This window comes from Tachypleus tridentatus, chromosome 4 (assembly GCF_004210375.1).
Source record: "Tachypleus tridentatus isolate NWPU-2018 chromosome 4, ASM421037v1, whole genome shotgun sequence".
NCBI lineage: Eukaryota > Metazoa > Arthropoda > Merostomata > Xiphosura > Limulidae > Tachypleus > Tachypleus tridentatus.
Window position 1 is genome coordinate 83,139,504 of NC_134828.1, and position 22,393 is coordinate 83,161,896.

At 33.2% G+C, this 22,393-nt stretch overlaps 1 protein-coding gene across 1 annotated transcript in view; it reads right to left on the minus strand.

The window, feature by feature from the left end:
• LOC143249575 (pancreatic lipase-related protein 2-like) overlaps positions 1-22,393 on the minus strand; it is a 37,742-nt gene that overhangs the window by 7,151 nt on the left and 8,198 nt on the right. Inside the window, exons 2-8 of the mRNA XM_076499678.1 lie at positions 8,656-8,918; positions 8,120-8,266; positions 7,455-7,551; positions 7,034-7,156; positions 5,256-5,339; positions 4,840-5,088; positions 1,400-1,541 (exon numbers count right to left, since the gene is read on the minus strand). Coding sequence (XP_076355793.1) covers positions 1,400-1,541; positions 4,840-5,088; positions 5,256-5,339; positions 7,034-7,156; positions 7,455-7,551; positions 8,120-8,266; positions 8,656-8,918 — 1,105 coding nt within the window. The remainder of the gene's footprint in view (positions 1-1,399; positions 1,542-4,839; positions 5,089-5,255; positions 5,340-7,033; positions 7,157-7,454; positions 7,552-8,119; positions 8,267-8,655; positions 8,919-22,393) is intronic.

The window sequence follows — 22,393 nt, forward strand, 5'->3', positions numbered from 1 at the left end:
GTCCATCATATAACCTGTCATAAGAATCAATGAAAGCCTTAATGTCATCCATATTAGAATGGAAAACAAAACAGTTCCACTGTATCAAAGTGGCCATTTTACTTAGGTGGAGAAGAACTGGATGGAGACCCTCTTCTGTTTCAACCACTTCGTTTTTCTTTAGTAGAAGGAAGTCTGTAGATCATTGGGCCCTACTCTGGGTCGAGTGGGCAGGTCTCTGACAGTGGACATAGATTCCAGTGACTGAGAGCGTGGAAGAATAATAGTCCATCATCTCGGGATCAAAGAAGAAGATAGTCCAGAACAGATGTCAAAAGCCAGAGCCAAAGGAAGTGAATCTGGGGACCATCTTGAAGAAGTGATAGGAACAGAGATGGGAATAGATATTTACTCGTAATTTATTTTTAACCATGGACATCAAAAAACTCATTATTTGGTTGAAGAACGACTCTGTAAGAGGCACTGAAAATCTGTCATCTATTATTACATTTATTTTAAAGATTTATCAGATAATGAATGAAGAATGAGAAATCAATTGTAAAACCCCATTGTAATAGCGACTGTGCAACAGAGTCATCCATTCTGTTTTTCTTCAGTTTTATTATTTTCATGGATTGGGGTATCCATGATAAAGATAATAAATTTCAGTGCCCACTGATGACATTGACCATGGAGCTCCAGGAAGGGATGCATTTCAATGCCATACAAGGATACTGCAGCAACGCCAGGGTTTCTTGAGCACTGTACCCAAACACCAGCATCAGATACAATGTTCACAACACCCGTTGAGAACGTCCAACACTCGTACTCAGTTGATCCTAACCCAACAGAACCAGATGTCAACAATAATTCAATACCAGACTAGCATGTTAGACCCCTCAATCGTCAGAATCCTCTCCTCCCCATCATGTGTCGTCACGCCCAGAGAAGGTAAAATGAAAATACAAAATGGGAAGTCCCCCCATCATATACAGGAACCTAATTCCAGAGCGTGTATGCATATATATATATATATATATACACACATGAATATGTAATAATTAAACAGTTGTTTCGTTGTATAATATAGAATAATGAATTAGGCACAATGATTTAACATTGTTTTTACACTAAATTTAATCTAGGTTACTGTGTTGTGATTTAAAAGAACTTAAAACTTAATAACTCATTCCGCATTTGCATTTAATTAGAATACAAGGACAAAGAGATTCATATCCATCAAGCGATATGTGTTTTGTGTATAGTGACTGTTTAACATTACTCCGGTAGATCTGAACACGTGAGTTTACTGACTGTATTATGACACAAGTAGAATATTATTATGTTGTAAATGAATGGAAAATTATAATCAATTATCAAATTATTTGATAGATTCCTAGGAATGGAGCTAGATTCTTACACTGACGTAGTTTGAAATGGTTGTGTCTGCTTTTTTGAACCTGTAATTCGAAGAGTCATTAATCCTCGGAATGGACCTGCTTTGTCTTCCTTGTCGTCCGTCTTATGCTCAGCAATCTTGGCTTTCACGTGATAATGATATCCTGAAAAGAAAGATATTGTGTTATATTTGAGATACATTGTAAAACAAAAATTTTCTCTGATATTTGTGTCAAATTTATTCCAAATCTAAACTTGCTTTGATGTCTGGGACAAATTTAGTCCATGGAAAGTGTAATGTCGCATAATAATTACTTTGGAATTTTATCTTACATACAGCTCTACAGTGTCTTATCAAATAGACACTTGAAAGTGTTAAACTTCATGGCTAGATTTAATACACCGGTCGTCATATGTTTGTGGTGGACACAGTAGACTGTCTGATGTGGCTTTGCTATAAGAAAACACCCACCTATCGGTGTTTGTGATGCTGTGAACTGACATACAATACTCTACAAACGTGTTAGGGCAAAGTCAAAAAGTAGATTTCAGATTACTTTCAAAAGCAGTAGAAGGTAAATCACAGGTAAAACAACAAAGTTTTATAAATCTTCGTATTTAGTACAATTAAAACTCAGTGGAAGTGCATGAGTTCAGCAAACAGTTAATACTTTATGTATCTTCTTTTTTCTTTAATCAGTGCAAACAGTCTTTCAGGCATGGTTGCAACATATTTAATCAAAATGGCCTTTGTGATTTGTAACGAGTTTACTGTTATATATTTATTTTAATATCTAAGTTCGTTTCAGATTAGTCCTTCGCTAGTACAGCAGTATATCTACGAATTTACAACGCTAAAATCAGGTGTTCGATCCCCCTCGGTGGGCTCAGCAAATAACCCGATGTGGCTTTGCTATAAGAAAACACACAAACACATCGTCTCAGATTAATATATATTTAGAAATGCGTGTGATGTATATTGTTAAATGTGTATTGCGCAAGTACCACCTGCTATCTAAATTTGTAGACTGTTCTCGAGCCTCAAGAACCAGCAATGTATATATAAGTAACTACCAGTATTATTGGGTTAACTGAACTTTCTAGAAACTCGCCTTAAGGTTTATAAATTGCAACATGCGAAGAGACAATTTAATAATACTGTTGGTTTGTTACAGTTTGTATACTATAAATCTCGAAAATTATAGCTGTGATAAATGCTTATTGATTGGAAAACTATGGATAGTTGATCAGGAACGTTTATAGATTTTGAACATTATAAACCACCCATCTTCAAATAATTAATTTACGACGTTAGTATTTCTTCGAAGACATTGGATATCTTCCTCGGTAAAAAGTGAGTTTATAAACTGCATGCGGCCAGCTCAGAATAAAGCTATCTATCTTTCCCTTTAAGAGAAGTGTACACGTGTATCAACATAGTATTAATTCATTCTCTGTGCACCGTCAATAAAAAATTCAGTTCCATACTAGGTAGAAAACTCTGTACTTTACGTAAGTTTGTAAAACTTTTGTATATAAACCATTATTCGTAATAACCATTATTATAAATTGTATTGTTGTTTGTATATTAAAATAGATTTGTGTTAAGAAAAATAATTGTGTCTATCAATCTTGTTGGCAAATATCATAAATTTGAAACATAATGACATTTAATGAACTTTTAAATTAAAATTAAAATAACCGGCGATTTGAAATCATAATACCTAATGTACATAACGTAATAAATAGAAGACTCATCCGAGTTACATTATAATACGTAATAAGTTTTACTCCAAGTGTCTTTAATATACTCCCATAAAGTTTTTTGGAAGTCACTTTTGATTTGTCAAGTTTCGACCTATCAAATACCAGATTTACACAATTTGGTTGAGATCGGAGATCAGTGGAGGCAATTGCACGATTTGAATGACTCCAGTAGATTCCATCTTAGATAATTTCTGCATAGGTTAGATAAGTGCTTAGGGTCATTGTCTTCTTGCTAGTAGAATCCTTTACCAATAATACGTAAACTACTTAGTATACCACAACAAATCTGTATCTGATGGTACTTGCTCTGGTCCATTGTTTCATCTATTTTGCAAATATCTCTCGTCGTTTTAGCAGTAAAACACCCCAAAACCGTCACACTGCCTTTCTCATATTTCATGGTAGATGTCATGCATTCAGGTAAATATCATCTACCTTTGTTTTTGTGGGTTCTACAGCCTACGCTTTGAATCAAATATTTCAAATTTAGAGTAATCCGCCCATAACACTATTTTCCAATTACTAACAGCTTGGTTTATATATTTTTTAATAAATGTCATTCTCTTTACAATAGTTCAGTGCAAAAGTAATGTTTTTAAACTGCTACATGACCAAATATTCCATTCATCCCGAGTATTCTTGATACTGCAGATCTGAAAACGTTTCTGTCATTTGGTACATGGTTGTTTATCTCATGCTTGAGATCAGTGACATTTTCCTTCTGTTCCAAAGGCTGCATAAATGACGATACTTAACATCAGTATCACTGAGTTTAGGTATTCTGCCGCTTCCTTTTTTATTTTCAAATCTATCTGTCCCGTTTCACGACCTAGGGTGTACTTGACAGTGTTTGGGAGGCATTTCAAGTTTTCAGCAATTTATCGAAGCGTCCAACTTGCATCACGTAAGCCCGCCGCTAGTACAGCGGTACGTCTCCGGATTTCCAACGCTAAAATCAGGGGTTCGATTCCCCTCGGTGGGCTGAGCAGATAGCCCTTTGTGGCTTTGCTTTACGAAAAACACACACAAACACACGCATCACGTAAATCTTCTATGCGAACTATCTTCTTTACTAACCATTCTCTACGCTTTATGAGGCGTGGCATAACAACTAAACTTAATATACAGTTTTCAACACTGTTTGTATCAACGTTTATTTGTGGAGTGCTATTAAATTAATTTTTCCAAATATATACCGATACCATATGATAGTTCTTTGCTAGCTTCTTTCTATGTAGTTAAAGCACTACATGGGGTACCATGACAGTGATTTCATACCCTAAATTTGATCAGTATGTTCATTCGAGCAGAATCCTTACGACATGTCCTTGGTACAAGTATATAATAATTCTAAAGAATGATAAGTATTCTCACTCTGGCACATTCAGTTGTCATCAGTAATCAGTGAAGCATTACCATAGTGCTGAAAGTTACATTCTGTAACGACATGAAATATTCTCTGGTCCTAACACTTTTACATAGTACTGTATAGATGTACGATTTACTTTATGTTAGATTTTTTTATCTCGGATATACTGGTGTAAAGTTCCGTTTGTTTAAAAAATTAATTTATGACATGTTGGTGTAAAACCGCACTTATATTTTTGGTTTAGTTTTGCGTACTACACACCTATGTGAAGTTATAATTGTTGACAGGTTGGTGTAAAGGTTTTGATTATGTCTTTTTTAACTTACGACACGCTGGTGTACTCTTGTCAGTCGACAAATACATCTTGACAGGTTCTGCTTTCTTGTACTGCTGCCAATCGTTAGCTCTGAAACCTAACGATGCACAGAGAGAGCGATCACCACAGCCATCTGTACACTTGGCGGACGTGAAGTTCGTGAAACTGTCACAAACGTAGCCGTAGAACGGACAATCGGTATTAATGGATTCCGTGAAAAGCTTCCAAGAAGGAACGGTTTCGCAATTGCCTAAATGACCTGTATTAGACACGGAACGAATAAGAGAAAAAAAAAATCCTGGGTATTATTCTGTTTTCTATCAAAGACAACAAACATTATAAGAAATATAACAAACTAATCTTTGAAGTAACCGTGTTTGTACAAACATAGTAACTGTTATTTTACACGTAATACGTAATACTTACCAATGGTGTTGCTACAACCACTTGGCTTCTTGCCCCCGTTTGGATAGAAGTCCAGATGACCACTTGGTTCCACCTGATCGATTTCTAAAAATAAAAATAAAAAAATAACAGATAAAATAAGTACAATTCGAGCTTAAAATATTCCGAAAGTTCTTTTTTTTAAAACATACAATCTTTATAAACACTTCCTCTACAGCCATGCCTATACTTAATTGAGTTGAAAGGTTGAAAATAGTGAAATTGATTATTTGAATATGTGTGAAAATCTCACAAATGTAGCAATATTAACATACCAGTAAATGAGAAAATGTTACTTTTTATCATGAATTATTATTTTGAGGTAGAGAGTCGCCATAAGTAAGAAAAGATAAAAAAGTGCAATTTAGACATGTGTAATAAATTTGGTAAAAACGCCCATAAAAACGAAGGGAGTCAATCAATCATGTATATATGTTTTGTGTGCTTGTTTATGGATTTCGCGCAAAGCTACACGAGGGTTATCTGGACTAGCTGTCCCTAATTTAGTAGTGTAAGACCAGAGGGAAGGCAGCTAGTCATCATTATTGTTAGTTCAGTATTCGCCTGGCATGGCCAGATGGTTAAGGAGGCACTCGACTTGCAATCTGAGGAGCGCTGGTTCGAATCCTCGTCACACCAAACATGCTCGCCCTTGCAGCCGTGGGGGTGTTATAAAGTTATGGTCAATCCCACTATGCGATGGTAAAGGAGTAGCCGAAGAGTTGGCGATGGGTGGTGATGACTAGCTGCCTTCCATCTAGTCTTACACAGCTAAATTCTTTTTAAATTTCGCGCATAGCTACGAGAGGGCTATCTGCGCTAGCCGTCCCTAATTTAGTAGTGTAAGACAGAGAGAAGGCAGCTAGTCATGACTACCCACTGCCAACTCTTGGGCTACCTTTTTACCAAAGAATAGTGGGATTGATGGTCACATTATAACGCCCCCACGGCTGAAAGGGCGAGCATGTTTGGTGGGACGGGATTCAAACCCGCGACCCTCAGATTAAGAATTGTACGCCGTAACCACCTGGCCAATTTTTTTGTGTATAGGAAGCTTCATGACAGTCTGATTTTTGTAATATTTCCTTAAGAAAAAAATCTGAAATATAATATGAAATTGGTATTACTTTCCATATTATTGTTCTTTTTCATTTTATTTCTTCCTTGTTAGAAAACATTTAAAATTTGAAGTTTTATTACCCTTTTCTACGGTTAAGTTTTAATTTTTCCACATTTTAAAAATACTTGACAAATAACTTTAAACTTGTAATGCTATTAAACATCCTTGTTTTGAAATTTCCATCTGTTAGAAAACTTGAATCTTTTAATTTTATTGTAATTTTTATTTCTTTTAGAAAACGTCTGAAGATTAACTTGAAACTTGTAAAGTTATTACAAGTTTTTGTCCCGTAGAAACGTGTGTGTGTGCGTTGTTTTACAGCAAAGCCACATAGGGCTATCTACTGAGCCCACCGACGGGGAATCGAACTCCTGATTTTAGCGTTGTAAATCCGTAGACTTACCGCTTTATTAGCGGGGGACTCCCTAGAAGCACAGAAGTATGTCTGTGGAATTATACTCCTAAAAACCAGGTTTCGATACCTGTGATGGGTAGTGCACAGAAGCGGTTTGCGTATCTTTGTCCTTAATATGCAACATTACAATTTTTATTTTATTTTAAACTTATAGACAACGCTTGAGAAATAACTTGAAACTTGTAGTATAAAAATATTATTTACATTCCTTTTAAGATTTCTCACCTCTGCCGTTCACAAAGAATTTTTTGTCTTTAGTGTGTATAACATCAACAAACTCGGCGTCGGAAGGATCAAGGTGAACTTTTGGATCGGTTTTTTGAAAGTATGGTCCAGCGGGATCGAGTCCTAGGAAAAATGTGAGATACATTTGAAAGGTGCATGATCTTTCTTCCACAACTATTATAACCATAAATATTTTAAGAGTGAAAGACTTGACAAATTTTAAATTTTAGCCCTTTCTTTATTTTGCGATAAAACCCATTAAACGTTTCTTTAAAAAATTATTCAGTTATTACTTTACTAAAGTTTGGCAAGAATATTAGGTTTTTATATTTTTAAGAAAATAAGGAATAGCAACTTGTAGTTCTCACAATAATTAAGAGGTCGTAGTTTCTGTGTGAACACTTTTAGGTCTTTGACTCACCCGTTATTCTACCCAAACCTGGAACTCTTTCTCCTGTATAACCAGCAATATGGGCTCCTACGCCGTGGCCTATAATGTGAATATTTGTAGGAGCCACCTAAAGTTTAAAACAAAATATCAAATAACTGTTTTAAGATATCTTCTTTAGTCTTAGTTCACCTCTTATGTGAATATATTTTCGTTTTGCAATGAAAATACTCGTTTTCGACGTTTAGAGGAAAATAATATTTTGTTTATTTCACTACTTTAAACTTAATATACTGGAAATTGATTACTCTAATAAAAGGGTACAGCAGTTATTCCCAATTTGGGATTACTTATTTGTTTTCGTCTTGTTTTACACTGACTTTCCAATACTGACGTTTGGATACCAGAAACATCTAAATGAGAATGTCTTAGTAACCTAATTTGGAAATCGTCTTGATATATGCAAACTTTTGATGTTCCAAAAGCTATAATTAATCAAAAAGTAATTTGATAAACAATTTACACGTACGTTAATTTAATCCTAAGTCATAGGTATCCTAATTTATATATAACTGTAATGTACTTTGACAATAAACAACATATTAGATAAATAAGTTTATTATTCCGAGAAAAACTTTCATATTTTGCAAAAAAATTACTTTTGTCTAATCCCAGACATTAGTAGAACACATACTTACTTCCAAATTCTTCAAAAATTCTGCTATAATAGCGCCAACCATGCGAGCATTCGCCACTGTCTGAGTGTAAGAGGAAGTGGAACCTCTTGACCAGTCCACAGATATAATGTTGTAATCGTCATGAGTAAGCAATTCTTGTATCATTTGCTGTAAGTTTTAAAAACATATTTCAAAACTTAGAAAAAAAATAGAGATTTTTGTTATATTCTAATTTTTATTATAATTTTCAGAATTTATACAAAGTTTACTAAGAATGTTTTTCAAAAAGTCAAAAACAAAACCTGTTACTCAGAAAACAGATGAGATTTTATTCAAATAAACACTTCGAATTAATGTTGCTCAAGTTTGAATAAGCCTTATTGGCTTTTATACACGGAAATTGAATTCCAAAGTTCATTTCTCGACTTTATCAACACGGAAAATATTAAAATAGACTCACAGATTCTAACGTTTACAATGTTTAAGATTATATCTGTCTTACTTCTGGTTCATAATCGGAATTTTATCATAATCTCAACTAAAGAAGCTTTACAAACCGACAACCATGGGTGATTAACATCTTCCAGATAGTCATGCACCAGAACTTTTATTGGCTTATCAGGATCCAAATCTGACTTGGAAGTGTCGTCCGTGTTTATTATCTGAAAGTGGTTAGGATTTTCTCTAGACGTTAAAAGAAAATGGACATTGAGGGCATCAGGAGGGTAAGGAAACATGTTGATTGGACGATAAACAGAAAGGAAGGGCTCTCCGATCGAGAAACATCCATACTTTTCATAACAACGTTTCAAAACATCATCTGAAAAAAAAAAGAGAGTAAAATGACAGTGAATATGAATCTGTAAGCTTTCTGTGACAGTGAATATGAACCTGTAAGTTTTCTGCGACAGTGAATATGAACCTGTAAGTTTTCTGTGACAGTGAATATGAACCTGTAAGCTTTCTCTAACAGTGATATGAACTGTAAGCTTTCTCTAAACTTTCTGTAACAGAGCTTCAATGAATCGTTTTAAACTATCAAAAGGTTGGTAAAATTCAGGATTTAAAATATCTACAAGGTAACTTCAGTACGTCAACTGTAATGAAAAACTACATATGGTTTGAGAGCTTTAATAGGTCATATGCAATTATTACACATGTTCTGAGGAAAAAAAGGAGGATTAATTGTTACTTATTTTTCAAGTTAACAGTTAATACGAAGTTACAACTTTTATATCAAGTTTGTACTAGTTAAATAATTAAAAAAATTGAAACATGAATCTGGCTTGTTCAATCGACAAGCTAACAATTCAAAAAATGTTACTTAATTTTGAACGTAATGTAAGTACCACTAGTGGCATTTTGAAACGTAACAATGTAAAATGCCAAATTTATTAAACTTGAGTTATTTTGCTAATGATCGTCTGATTTTTGATCAGGATAGATTAATTTTTTCAATATTTTATAATATTTCGGCTGTAAAACTGTATATTGACATTCTATCTTCAGAGACATGCAAGATAAAATTAAAAAATTAAGACTAAATCAACATAAGTCACACAATAGAAGTCCAAGTGGTCATAACACCAAAATCATTTCAGTCAGTGTTGTATGTACAAACTTGTTTTATGGATGTGTTATTATTTAATTTATTTTGTGATTTAATATTTGATAATTGTTGAATTTTATGACAGCAATGTTGGAGATGAATCTACCAATTTCGTTTCGTAACTCTGTACGAGTCCTTATACTGCGTTTACAAATACAGTTTGTCTAAGCTATTTTAATGACGTCGCGTTACTTGAATCTTCGATATTTGTTTTGTGGTCGTAGCTCAATATTATTAAACTATCACTTGTGTAGTTTAGAGAAATTTCGAGGCGTCAGCGAACAACATATGAATATAGGCGGCTAAACGAGCGCAAGCAAAGTAAAGTAGAGAAAAAGTGCAGTTAAGTCAGAAAATTAGTTAGTCGTGAAGCTAGATGGCGCATGGGTGATTAGTCATCATGTGAGATATTTTATAGCGCGTGTTACACTTTGCTAAAAATAAGGAAAATAATTTGTCTTGTCAGCTGGTGTCGTAAAGTAATTGAATCTGTCTGTATGGGCTTTGACGAAAAGGAGACAATTATTTGAAGTTCAGGATACAACTGTGGTAACCCAGGAGATAACATAAGTAAATTTTTTACTGATACTATTGTGATAAGAGTGTAGAAAAGCAGTTCGTTTGCCACTTGGATTTTAAAGTAATTAAATTAACCTTAGTTGACTTTTGACAAAAAATAGAATTATTTATTATTATATAAAACTGTGATATCCTATATTGCAAAGAAGTTTTGCACACATGTTAACTTGTTTTGAATATATTCTCTTAAACAAGAGGATTGATTATGTGCTGGCTGTTTATTGTTCGAATTTGTCGCCAACAGATCACAGACACAATATCTTGAATAATCCAAGCCTGCACACATATGACATATGACAAGCCGATCAGGATTACACAGCGGTAAAAGCGGCATATAAAAAAAGAAAAAAATAGCTACAGCAGAAATAAATAGGTCTGTATATGCACAATTTAGTGGTAGCGAAAACAGTTAAGAGATTACGATTACGCGATATAAGAATGTCAGATTTTAATAAATGGATAGAAAGAGTTGAGCATCTTGGATTAAAACATAGTGAGCTACGAAAGTTTGCTAAAATAACAACTAGAGAAAGAATAGTTTAGATAGATAAGATAGGAAGAAAGACAGAAAAGAGAGAGAAAAATGCGAGAAACAAAAGACTGAAAATAGAAAGAATAAGTGCACATATCGAGATTGTCAAGCTCACCCAACAGAAAGTAGAAAGATCCAGGAATGACAACAGGGCCAGGGCCAGTCGACCTAAGGTTCTCAAACCCAACAGATAAACATGCATATAATATAAGAATTCCAGCCTGTATACATAAAACCCTGACAACTAGATACATTAGAAGTCTGTGTAGTCTCAGTACCATAATCAATTTTAACAGACACACTAGAAGTCCAAGTTACACACTAAAATAAGCACCAAAATCTGTTCCACCAGGTACTTTAGATGTTCGAATGGAACTAATGCCAGAATCAGGTACACCACATACATTAAAACTCCAAGGAGCATTACCACAGAAATAAGTTTCACCATACGCATCAGAGGCTCTAATTACACTTTAGTACCTGCACCAAAATCACTTCGACCAGGCAAATCAGAAATTAGAGTAGCTTTTAGCACCATAATCAGTTCCAAAAGGTATGTTATAAATTGATAGCACCCAAATCAATTTTACCCGACACATTAGAGTAGCGCTAACACAAAAAATAGTTTCGTCAGAAGTCTGAACATCATAATAATTTCATCATACATAATATTGATTTATTAGAAACATAAACACTATTACTGATAATGTGCTCAAAGAAACGAATTTTTGCAGATCACATCCCGGTACAATGTAGAGTCTTGTTAAAGTCCATAAACAGAACCATCTATCATGTTCTATCCTTTCAGCAACAGAAATGTCCTGTAACAGATTATCCAGTTTCTTATTATCTATTTTTAAACAGTTAACATTTAAATAAATTACTGCTCTGCTCTCACATCATTTGTTAGTGCAATCTCTTCCTGAATGTTTTATAGTTAGCTTTGATATAACATTTTTATTCACAAACATCCTGTTGGATGAGACCATCAACGTTTGTTTGGATAAAACTATTTCTTTTATGGTTTAACCAAGGAGCAACGTGGATCCTTAATTATCCACCCTCTAGAAACAATCCTTTAATGGAAGGCGATATGATCAAATTAATGGAGTGGCTATGGGTTCTTCGCTAGAAACTAACCTAGCTTCTATTTTTCTTAACCTCAATGCACAATCTCGGTTGAACAACTGCCCAGAGAACGTCAATCCAATATTTTACAAACGCTACGGCAATAAAACTTTCATCATTTTTCGGTTAAAAGACAAAGTTCAATATAATTGTGAATACCTACACTAGAAACATTCTTATATAAAACTTTCCTGCAAAATGGAAGAGCAGTATACGTTTTTATAGAAGTATTAGTTAATGCTCAAAGCTTTTTAACCTCAATATGTACAAAGAAACTTTCACAGGACAGCTTACCCAGTTTGATTGCTTTATACCGTAAGATATATCAACCTAACAAAATGTCACTGATCCAAACCACTGATATTTGTTCAATTTATTTTATTTTGTAATATGAGCTTTTTCTCCATGAATACTGTTGTTAGATGGTTACCCCAAAATAGTAACTGAAAACATAATCAGGATATTTCTAAATAATTTAAGTCTTTATTAAGCATTTTTTAATCATAAGTCAAACTGAAAATTATTTTCAAACCGTTCTTTAGATTAAAACAGCTCTTTAAGATGCAGAATCGTGTACTTATCTTTTGCGTTCTCAGATTGTCTGTAAATATACGCGTGATGACTGCAACGTCACTTGTAGTAGAAACTCTAAACGACATTTTACTGTCTGTATCCACAATCACAGGGAAATATCACTTAGGCCAGTTAACATCCCTTTAAGTCCACCCAGTTAGGCGATCCAAATTCGTAGACATGAAATTAAGCATCTGATAACCTACTCACTAATGATTCACTATTATGTGCAATTGTAAACATTCTAATTTTATTCAAAGAAAGTTTATTCCAGTAGCAAATCTCTCCTGTGTTCAGTATGACACAGTCATCCTATACATTTAATTTATTTTAAATACACTTTTTTCATAAAAGTGTATCACAATTATTAACTTTATTAGTAAAATACTTACTTAAATAATTAAATTATTTTTCTATTAAGCCTAATTTTCGTTGTTTTATATCTTAGAATGATCTAAGTAAAAGAGTCGAAACGTTACATGGTCATATTTTTACGTATATGGTCATATATATATGTAATAAACAATTCATAAGTTGGAAATAATAAGATGTTTTCTACATGCTCGTGGAAGAATATGGCAATTATAAAAACAAACTGACTAATGAGAAGTAAGTGAAGTATGTATTTGTTGCTAAGTTTAATTTCCAAAGCTTCAAGTTTTCCTGACTGTAAATCAAAACAAAAGATAAGTTTTAATCATATATAAATAACTTTTCTAAATATCAATCTTAGAAAGTAGTGACCTTTGTGACCAAAGGAAAACATTAAATGTTTATTCTTGTTTCGTATATCTAATAATTTATTACTGGAAGACTAATTCAAAAATTATTACTCCTTCATCTTTAATTCTTGTAAATTTTTACTAAAGATTTTTGTAAATGAATTTTACAAGTAAGTTGAAAACATACCTAGCTTTGGCAGGCATTAAATTGTATACCCATGGAAAAATAAATTTTAACTCGAGTAATTACTGTAAAGCAATTTCACGAGTTCTTAACAATAGTTCCAATTAAAATATTCTAATTCTGTCTCTAAAAGTACAACTTATTATGTTTAGTCTAAGTTGGGTAAATTATTCTATTTAAGAATGTGTAAAAAATAGCAAATAGAAACAAAACTAATCGAACTATTTTTATTAATACTTTTCTAACTTTACAGGATAGTTTGTTAATTTATTAACTGATTATTATTTATTTAAACATTAAACTTACTGTTTTAAATAAATATAACCAATCGAAGTACCCAATTAGAAATACTGAATACAAATTATAAATAATTTTAAAAGAACTTCATAAGTAACAATAAAAGTTTAAAAAACTTACTTAATTTTGCATTATATTCATTGGACAACATGAATAAAAATATACATCTTCATATTCAGTTAACAACGTGAATAAAATACACTACATTATATTCATTGGACAACATGAATAAAAATATGCTACTTCATATTCAGTTGATAACGTGAATAAAAACATATTACTTTATATTCAGTTGATAACGTGAATGAAAACTTACTACCCTATATTAAGTTGACAATATAAAGCTGCATAATTAAATGTATGAACTATCCTATCACAAGGATCGAACTCCGAATTTTAATATTATAAGTTCTCAAGCTTACTGCTGAGCTACCAGCATAGACAGTTAAAATAAAGAAATCGAAAGATAATATATTTCTCCTGTTTTTCTCACACAACATGCTTTTGGATTTTCACTACGTTTATATACATGACTATATTACTTCAAAGTATAGAATCGATTTGTATTTGTGAAAATGAAATTAATGTAATTCTTTAGACATTATAATAATTGGTAAACTGAAAAGAACAAGGCAAACATTTATTAAAAATGAAACATTTCAATAACTATGCGATTTAAAATAGTTAGTTTTAAAATCCAAAACCATTGCACACTATTCGTCAAATGGATTTGCTAGTCGAACTTATAAGTCCATTTTTATATACCCTTAAACGTGTACTATCGTGCTGGTAGGTCCAGATATAGACCAGTAACCGTAATTTTTATCTGTAGCTGATAACATGCTTAAAACTACTTTTACCAGCTATAATTCAAAGTTCCCTTATATTATTAAACAGGTGCAAAATTTGCATAAAGCACAAGAAGTATTTGTTGAGACCTAAATATTACTAAAAAACAATAACAAAAAATAAATTAGCTAATCGGTAAAACAAGATCCAAGTGTTAATCTTTAGAAAATACATTTCGTCTGCTAAGTATCCAAATAATGTAAAATGTACATTGGACTTCCACTTTACTTTTCGTATACTGTTTATTTTCAATGTTTACAAAGACCAAAAGTTAAAAGGTTGAACTAATTTAAATTACAGTTGCTGACTTATGAGCATAAATGTCCGGGATAAATTCGATTCTTCCAATTTTATTATATTTGACTTAGTATACCGCTGAATACTTACAACGTTAAGTTGTAGAACAAAACCACACTAGAAGATGTATAATATTTGAATTTATTCAGACTGCTGAGCCTACCTTTAAAACTTATTCGAACATAAGCATGTTCTTTGCATCACCTAATTAACGAAGATACTGATCAGACTGTCATCTGTGTGTGTGTGTGTATCCTCTACAATCTACACTTCGATTTGCTTTTCTTGATACAAGATAAACCATATTTGACGATAATTACGTCATTATAACGTTTCATTTCATATGACCAAATAAAACATTGAAACCAAATAACAGCAACAACAACAAAACTACTGCTTAACTAAAGACTCGAACATTCCAATTGAATAAAAACTAATATATTATAAACCCAATAAAATTCGCTCTTTCGACAGGTGAACTTATTGAAAATCCAAAGAGTTTATTTTATTTTTTTCAATATCAGCTACTTCCTAAAAACTTTGAAATTATTGATAGAAATATTTTAGAAAGGACATGAATCACGTAATGTACTTGTGACAGAGGGTTCTTGGTAATGTTTGGAAAAAAAGAAAAAAAAAATTAAAGTATTCTGTAAGTTTATTGGTGTGTCAAAATTACAATTTTCCGGTTATTGAATTGAACACCAGATAAAATATTCCGATGGTTGTGCTAACATGCACTGATTTTAATATGGAAGCTAACTACGTGACAGGCGATAGAAAAGAATGGGTTCAGAACTGTGTCCAAGTTATTCTCAATATTTGTTTTTCTAAGCTACACCATTTTTTTTTTGTTTTAACCAATCTAATTCCTTTTGAATGTTGAAGAACTTCCACGCTGCTGTTTTCGGATTAATAGTATAGGTATACAGTCAGAAGAGCTGTGTTGAACTTGATTTACTTATAAGCTAGTCAGACTGCGCAGTACACATCCAGGTGATGGACTAGACACCAACCACTCTTACTTTTATGCAGTACAATTCGAGAGCCACTTTGAAATATCCTGTTGGTGGCAAAGTATGTCTGCGGCTCATTCCTCTCAGAAATCCTTCTTGTGTTGACTATGAATGCTTCACTCGTCTTATGCAGAATGTTGTTGTTCCCCGAAACATTGGATAACCAACCAGCTTTCTTACTAGCTGTAGTGTAGGAATGATTTTTGTCTATTATTATAAGCAATTGTCTATCATGGTCTTCAAATAGGTGCTGACAGTTTTTTGTTTTGCTATTTCATTCCCTGTCTAATCTAAGGTTTTCTGTCTAGAACGATTTTCATAGACCCTAATGGTGCCAATGTTTATTCTACATACTTGATGCTTGGTGACGAATAATTACTACAGTGACAACTATGTAGCAACTGCCCATCGATAGATGTTCCCAGAATTACTTTTAGGCTGTTTGAAAGGTAGATGTCTGTGGGATTGTTGTGGAACTGAAATGTTCCAACTGAAAATTAGTAGTGGCTCGATGTTGAAGTGCATGATTTTTACACACAAAAGCTATGGTGAAGAGTTTTGCTTGTGAGGGCTGTTGATGTTTCACGGTGTTCTTGAGGGCTTTAATAGGACGGGTTAAAGTACATTCTGTTACCAGTCTTAGACAAATATTTTGTGTCTTTTCGATTTTATCTTGTTGAGCAACACTCATATCGTTTTAAATATAAAACAGAATACACAATGGAATTTCCGGAAATATGTACGGGACGGATATGTTTAAACCTTGAGGTTTCTTGAACTGGCTGCTTAACCCAAACGTTGCAAAAGGACCCATTATATTGAAAGTACCAAACTCAAGTAGTCATATTGGAAACTAACTGATTAACTACAACACTACTTTAGTGAAACAAATATCCTTAATCCCATCACTGCTAGGTCTGGCATAACCAGGTGTTAAGGCTCTCAACTTGTAATAGGAGAGTCGCGGGTTCGAATCCCCGTCACACCAAAGAAGCTCGCCATTTCAGCCGTGGGAGCGTGATAATGTGACGTTCAATTCCACAATTCGCTGGTAAAAGAGTGGCCCAAAAGTTATTGGTGGGTGTTGATGACTAGCTATCTTCCTTTTCGTCTTACTTTGCAAAATTAGGGGCGGCTAGCGCAAATAACCCTCATGTAGCTTTGCAATAAACCTCCAAACAAACAAATAAGTGCTCTAGACACAGTACATAAAAGAAAAATCACATCACGTAGTTTTGGGAATAAAATACGTATATTTCACACAAATCAAGATGAATGAGGATGGATATTCGTTTGACATCAGTGGTGTTTTCTTTTCTTCAACTAGCATTTTTGTTCATTTTAGTAAACAAAATAATAATTTGATCTTAGTAAGATTTTTTCTTCCCAAGTTGTAAAATATCCTTAATTGATAGAAAAAATGAATATTATTTTTAAATATTCGTAGCTGAATTATCGAAAATCCGCTATTAAAACCAAAACAACGTTTTGAAGTTTAAATTATTAGGCCTGCGTGTCACTGTTCTTTATAGGTTTCCACATTTTTTGATTAATCATGATAAAATCATGAATACATTTTGACATGACATTTCAGGCACGGCATGGCCAGGTGATTAAGACACTGGACTTGTAATCCGAGGGTCGCGGATTCGAATCCTCGTCACACCAAACATGCTCGCTCTTTCAGCAGTGGGGGTGTTATAAAGTGACGGTCAGTCATCTGTTTATTAGTAAAAGAGTAGCCCAAGAGTTGGCGGTGGGTGATGATGACTAGCTGTCTTCCTTCTAATATTACATGGCTAAATTAGGGACGGCTAGCGCATATAGCCCTCGTGTAGCTTTGCGCGAAATTCAAACCACAACATTTCATTTCATAAAATACACGCGTGTTAATTCTTAACCTGAAATTTGTTTTATAGCTTATTCAAAGTTCCCAGACTTTGTTAAATTTTAAAATATTTTTCTTAAGAATAGATTATTAAAATAAACCTGTTTATTAATTTTGGTCTTAGTATTAGCATTAATTATTTATTTCGGAAAGGCGTTTATGATGTTTAACTCAATTCAAAATCTATACGCTCAGAATAATTCCTTTTCATAATTAATGTTTTCATCACTACCAAAGATATTATGTTTATAAAAAGTATTATTACGAAAAATGTTTCTAAAAAGCGTTTACTTCAGTTTAATTTATGAATACGAATTTTGTGCAAGAAAAGGGGAAATGTATAGAATCTGTATCGTTTGTAATCTACAAACTTACCAGAATATCAGGGTAAATTTCGTTATAATTTTAGAATGAATACGAATGGTCCTGGGAATATATTTTTGTTTTTGAGGATTTGATTGATTGATTATTTTGTAGTTAAGCACAGAAATCTACAGTGGGGTATCGAAACTGTTTTTTTTTAAAGGGGCGCGTGAAAACATTTATTCATTCAGTTCTTTAAAGATCTATAATTATTACTGATGTGAAACAATTCTAAGTCACCTATGAATAATAACATATGTGACTCCAAGGACACCTGGACATAGCCATTCTTATTTGTGGGTATATGGAGGAAAGACAGCTACACAACAACATCCACTGTTAACTTTTATACTACTACTGTCTGATTGAACAGTTAAATTTAACTGTCGCTGTAATAACCCACCCAAGGGCAGAGCGTGTTTCAGGGCAATGGGTTGCAAACCGTAAATTCTCGAATTTACAGTCTAGGCAAAAAAAACACAAAAACAAACTATCTTTTAGTAATTTATTATTGTCTGTAAACCTAGACAATGTATTCCACACAAATACTGCTAAACTACTTGAAAATAAATTACTGATTAATTAATATTTTAGACAACGTATATAGAAGGAAAGCAACACTGTAAAATTTGCTTGTTTATTTTTTGAATTTTATGCAAAGCTGTCGAGGGCTATCTGCGCTAGCCGTCCCTAATTTATTAGTGTAAGACTAGAGGGAAGGAAGCTAGTCATCACCACCCACCGCCAACTCTTGGGCTACTCTTTTACCAACGAATAGTGGGATTGACTGTCACATTATAATGAACCCATAGCTGAAAGGGCGAGCCTGTTTGGTGCGACAGGGATTCGAATCCGCGATCCTCAGATTATAAGTCTAACGCCTTAACCCACCTGGCCATGCCAGGTAAACATTGTGATATAGAACACTTTTAACTAAATCACGACAAATAAAGCGGCAAGGCTTTGAAAACAAGTAAAGCCTAACAATAGATGGCATAGTAACATTATCAACTGATATCATTGTCACACTACTCAAGAGACATCAATGTAACACCTACAGAAGTATCCGAAACAACAATACCAGAAAACGTTGCAATAATAATAGCAGAAGACACTACAGTAATCTACTGTTAGAGGGTTCCAAAATAATCATACTATAACAAACGTATATATGTAATTGGAATAAATACAATGTGACGCCATCTATTAATTTGTGTCACAACGAAAAAAATTATAAAAGAGTTCACATTTTGGGTATTCAAAATCCAGAGAATAAGAAAAATAACTGTGGTATACACAACAATTATTTCTTTATAATACAATACAGTTTTAAGCAAATGTGCTCTCCATAACACAATAACACTATTTTCACTAATACTGTACGTCGAGGTTTGATTATACCTTTATTGATGTAATTTTTAAATGCAGTACAGAAAAACTGGAGTCCTCAAAAATATTCATTTTTCAATAAATGGCACCGCTTTAATCTATAAAAAATAGAGTTTGTGTGTAGAAAATATATATGAAAATTTTGAGCAACGTACAATAAGTCACTTTGATGCAATGGGTTATGTATAACTGAAGAGCACATCCCGCCAATTTTTCTTAGCAGTACTTCCCAGGAAAAAACAAACAAACCATATTTTAGAAAATGTTCACTTTTTCTAATTTTTTCCCAATGAGGTATAAACACTACATTTAGCAATTACTAGCACAAATAGTCTCCCGTAGGTTGGCATTTTTGTTAGTAATAACAATAATACCATATTATTCAACAGAAATACTGCCAGGAAATACAAGTAACAGAAAACTAGAAGACAAAACAGTAGTAACAATAAATGGTTTCACAGTAATGATCCCAAAATACCCCAAAGAAATACCACCATAAATTTTTGTAGAATAAACAGTATCAAAAAACTTCTCACATTAAATTCTGTAGGTATCACACTGCTAGTACCAAAGGTTGCACACTAATATCCCATAATACATAACACATAAAGACATTACAGTAGCATAAACAGAAGACATTCCAAAATAACACTGCATAAAGAACACTATAATATAATAATCTGAATATCCAGAACAATTAGGTGACGTAAAGTAGTGACAATAACGATTGTACTTTTAAAATTCATTATAAGGTAACTAAACTCTCTAATAAAACACTAGCACCCTTAGTGGCACAACGGCATGTCTGCGAACTTATACCACTAGAAACCGAGATTCGATAACCCTGGTTGGAGAAACACAGATAACCCTGTGTGTTGCTTTGTACTTAATAAGGAACAAACAACAACACAAGACACTAAATGTTAAAAGTTCTCTATTAGATATTTGATTGTATACTCATTTTCTTTATCACCAGTGGCGCATCTGTAAGGCAGAGGATTTTTAATGTTAAAATTTGTGGTTCGATTCTTAGGTGAGTATAATAAAGGTAGCTCAGTGTTTTGTTTTATGTTTAATAAGAAATAAATAAAGACATAATTCATTTCTTCAGTGATTATAGTAAGGAAAATATCACGACTGTCGTCGTACTTACTTTTCTAATGAAACTTTGGTATCGTTCTCACACGCCTTCTTGATAAACTGTAGTGTGTAGAGAACGGGAACAAGGAAATAACAGTTGTGTGTAGAGAACGGGAACAAGGAAATAACAGTTGTGTGTAGAGAAAGGGAACAAGGAAATAACAGTTGTGTGTAGAGAACGGGAACAAGGAAATAACAGAGAAACAAGGAAATAACAGTTGGGAACAGGAACAAGGAAATGACAAGGAAATAACAGTTGTGTGAAAAGAGAAAAGGAACAAGTAGAAATAACAGTTTACTTTTGTGCACAGTAAGTGTGAAAGGAACAGAAGAAGTTAGTGTAGAGAAAAAAATGAAATAAATAGTTCAAAGAAATGACAGTGTGCTAAGGAACAAGGAAATAACAGTTTAGATCTTGTGCTTAGATACCGATATATGAAATAAATGTACTACGGAAAGGTGATACCGATATATGATGTACTAAAGGTGTATTTTTCGGTGCAATTAGATATGGTGTTTCTACTTTTTTTACACGCGGAAGGACACATTTTAAACACTGTTTGATGAGTACAATTTTCACGTTTGGACAATTTTAAATATTTTATTTTCATATGCACAAGTATACGTAGTGTAACCAGCAGTCCAATTCAAACTTCTTTACGCCGAATGAATCAAGAATGGTCTTACACATACATCTAATTACACTGTGTAACACAAATTTTGTTCCTGGATAGTATGTGTTATTTCTTAATTGCTTATGTTGTAAAAGTACAGAAAATGGCCATTATTCCCTTCAAACTTTGCTTTTGTGACCTGGATAATGATATTTAGAAATTAAATTATTGTCTTTGTAAAAACGGACAAATTTGCACATTTTCATTTACATAAGGTCTGAATAAAACAACATATGAATTAAGATTTACATGTATTTATACTAAAGTTATACAAAAATGTTTAGAAGTGAGTAGTTTTTCGAGCTTTGCGACTGCATTGTAAATCACTTTCACGTATCAGCTCCCAAATATAGTCTCCCATCATGTTTTTGTTATACGCTCCCAGGTTACAAAAGCAAAGTTTGAAGAAAAATAGGTCTTTTCCATTTACTTTACTCATAAGCAATTGGGAAATAAGACTTTCTGCTCAGGAACAAGAAAAAGTAAAAATTTTGTTACACAGGTTTATTGTATCTTACCCTCACTAGATAACATCTTTGTGTTAATGATTCCAAAAACCTTTTGAATACCCGGAAAGAGAATGACGGACCTCACATACTAGGACAATATGGGTCAGTAATTCCTGAGCACAAAAAATTGTTCATAAGAAATGGGATATCCATACCGAATTCATTCAAGTTGTTTAAAAATCTATCGTTTCTGGAAATTAAAGAAAAAAAAGGAACTTCTTTGTTTGTTTTGAATGTTACGCGCAAAGTTACACGAGAGCTATCTGCACTAGCTGTTCCTCATCTAGCAGTGTAAGAATAGAGGGAATGCAGCTAGTCATCAACAGCAAGCGCCAAGTCTTGAGATAATCTTTTACCAACGAATAGTGAGATTTATTATCACATTATAACTGCCCTACAGCGAGCATATTTGGTGTGAGGAGAATTCGAGCCCTTCACCATCAAATAATGATTCTAGTGCTTAACGTCAAAATCTCTAAAGAAACCGTCATAAATCGATTTCGCTAAACGTTTACATAAATACACATTCTTAATATGAAATAACGC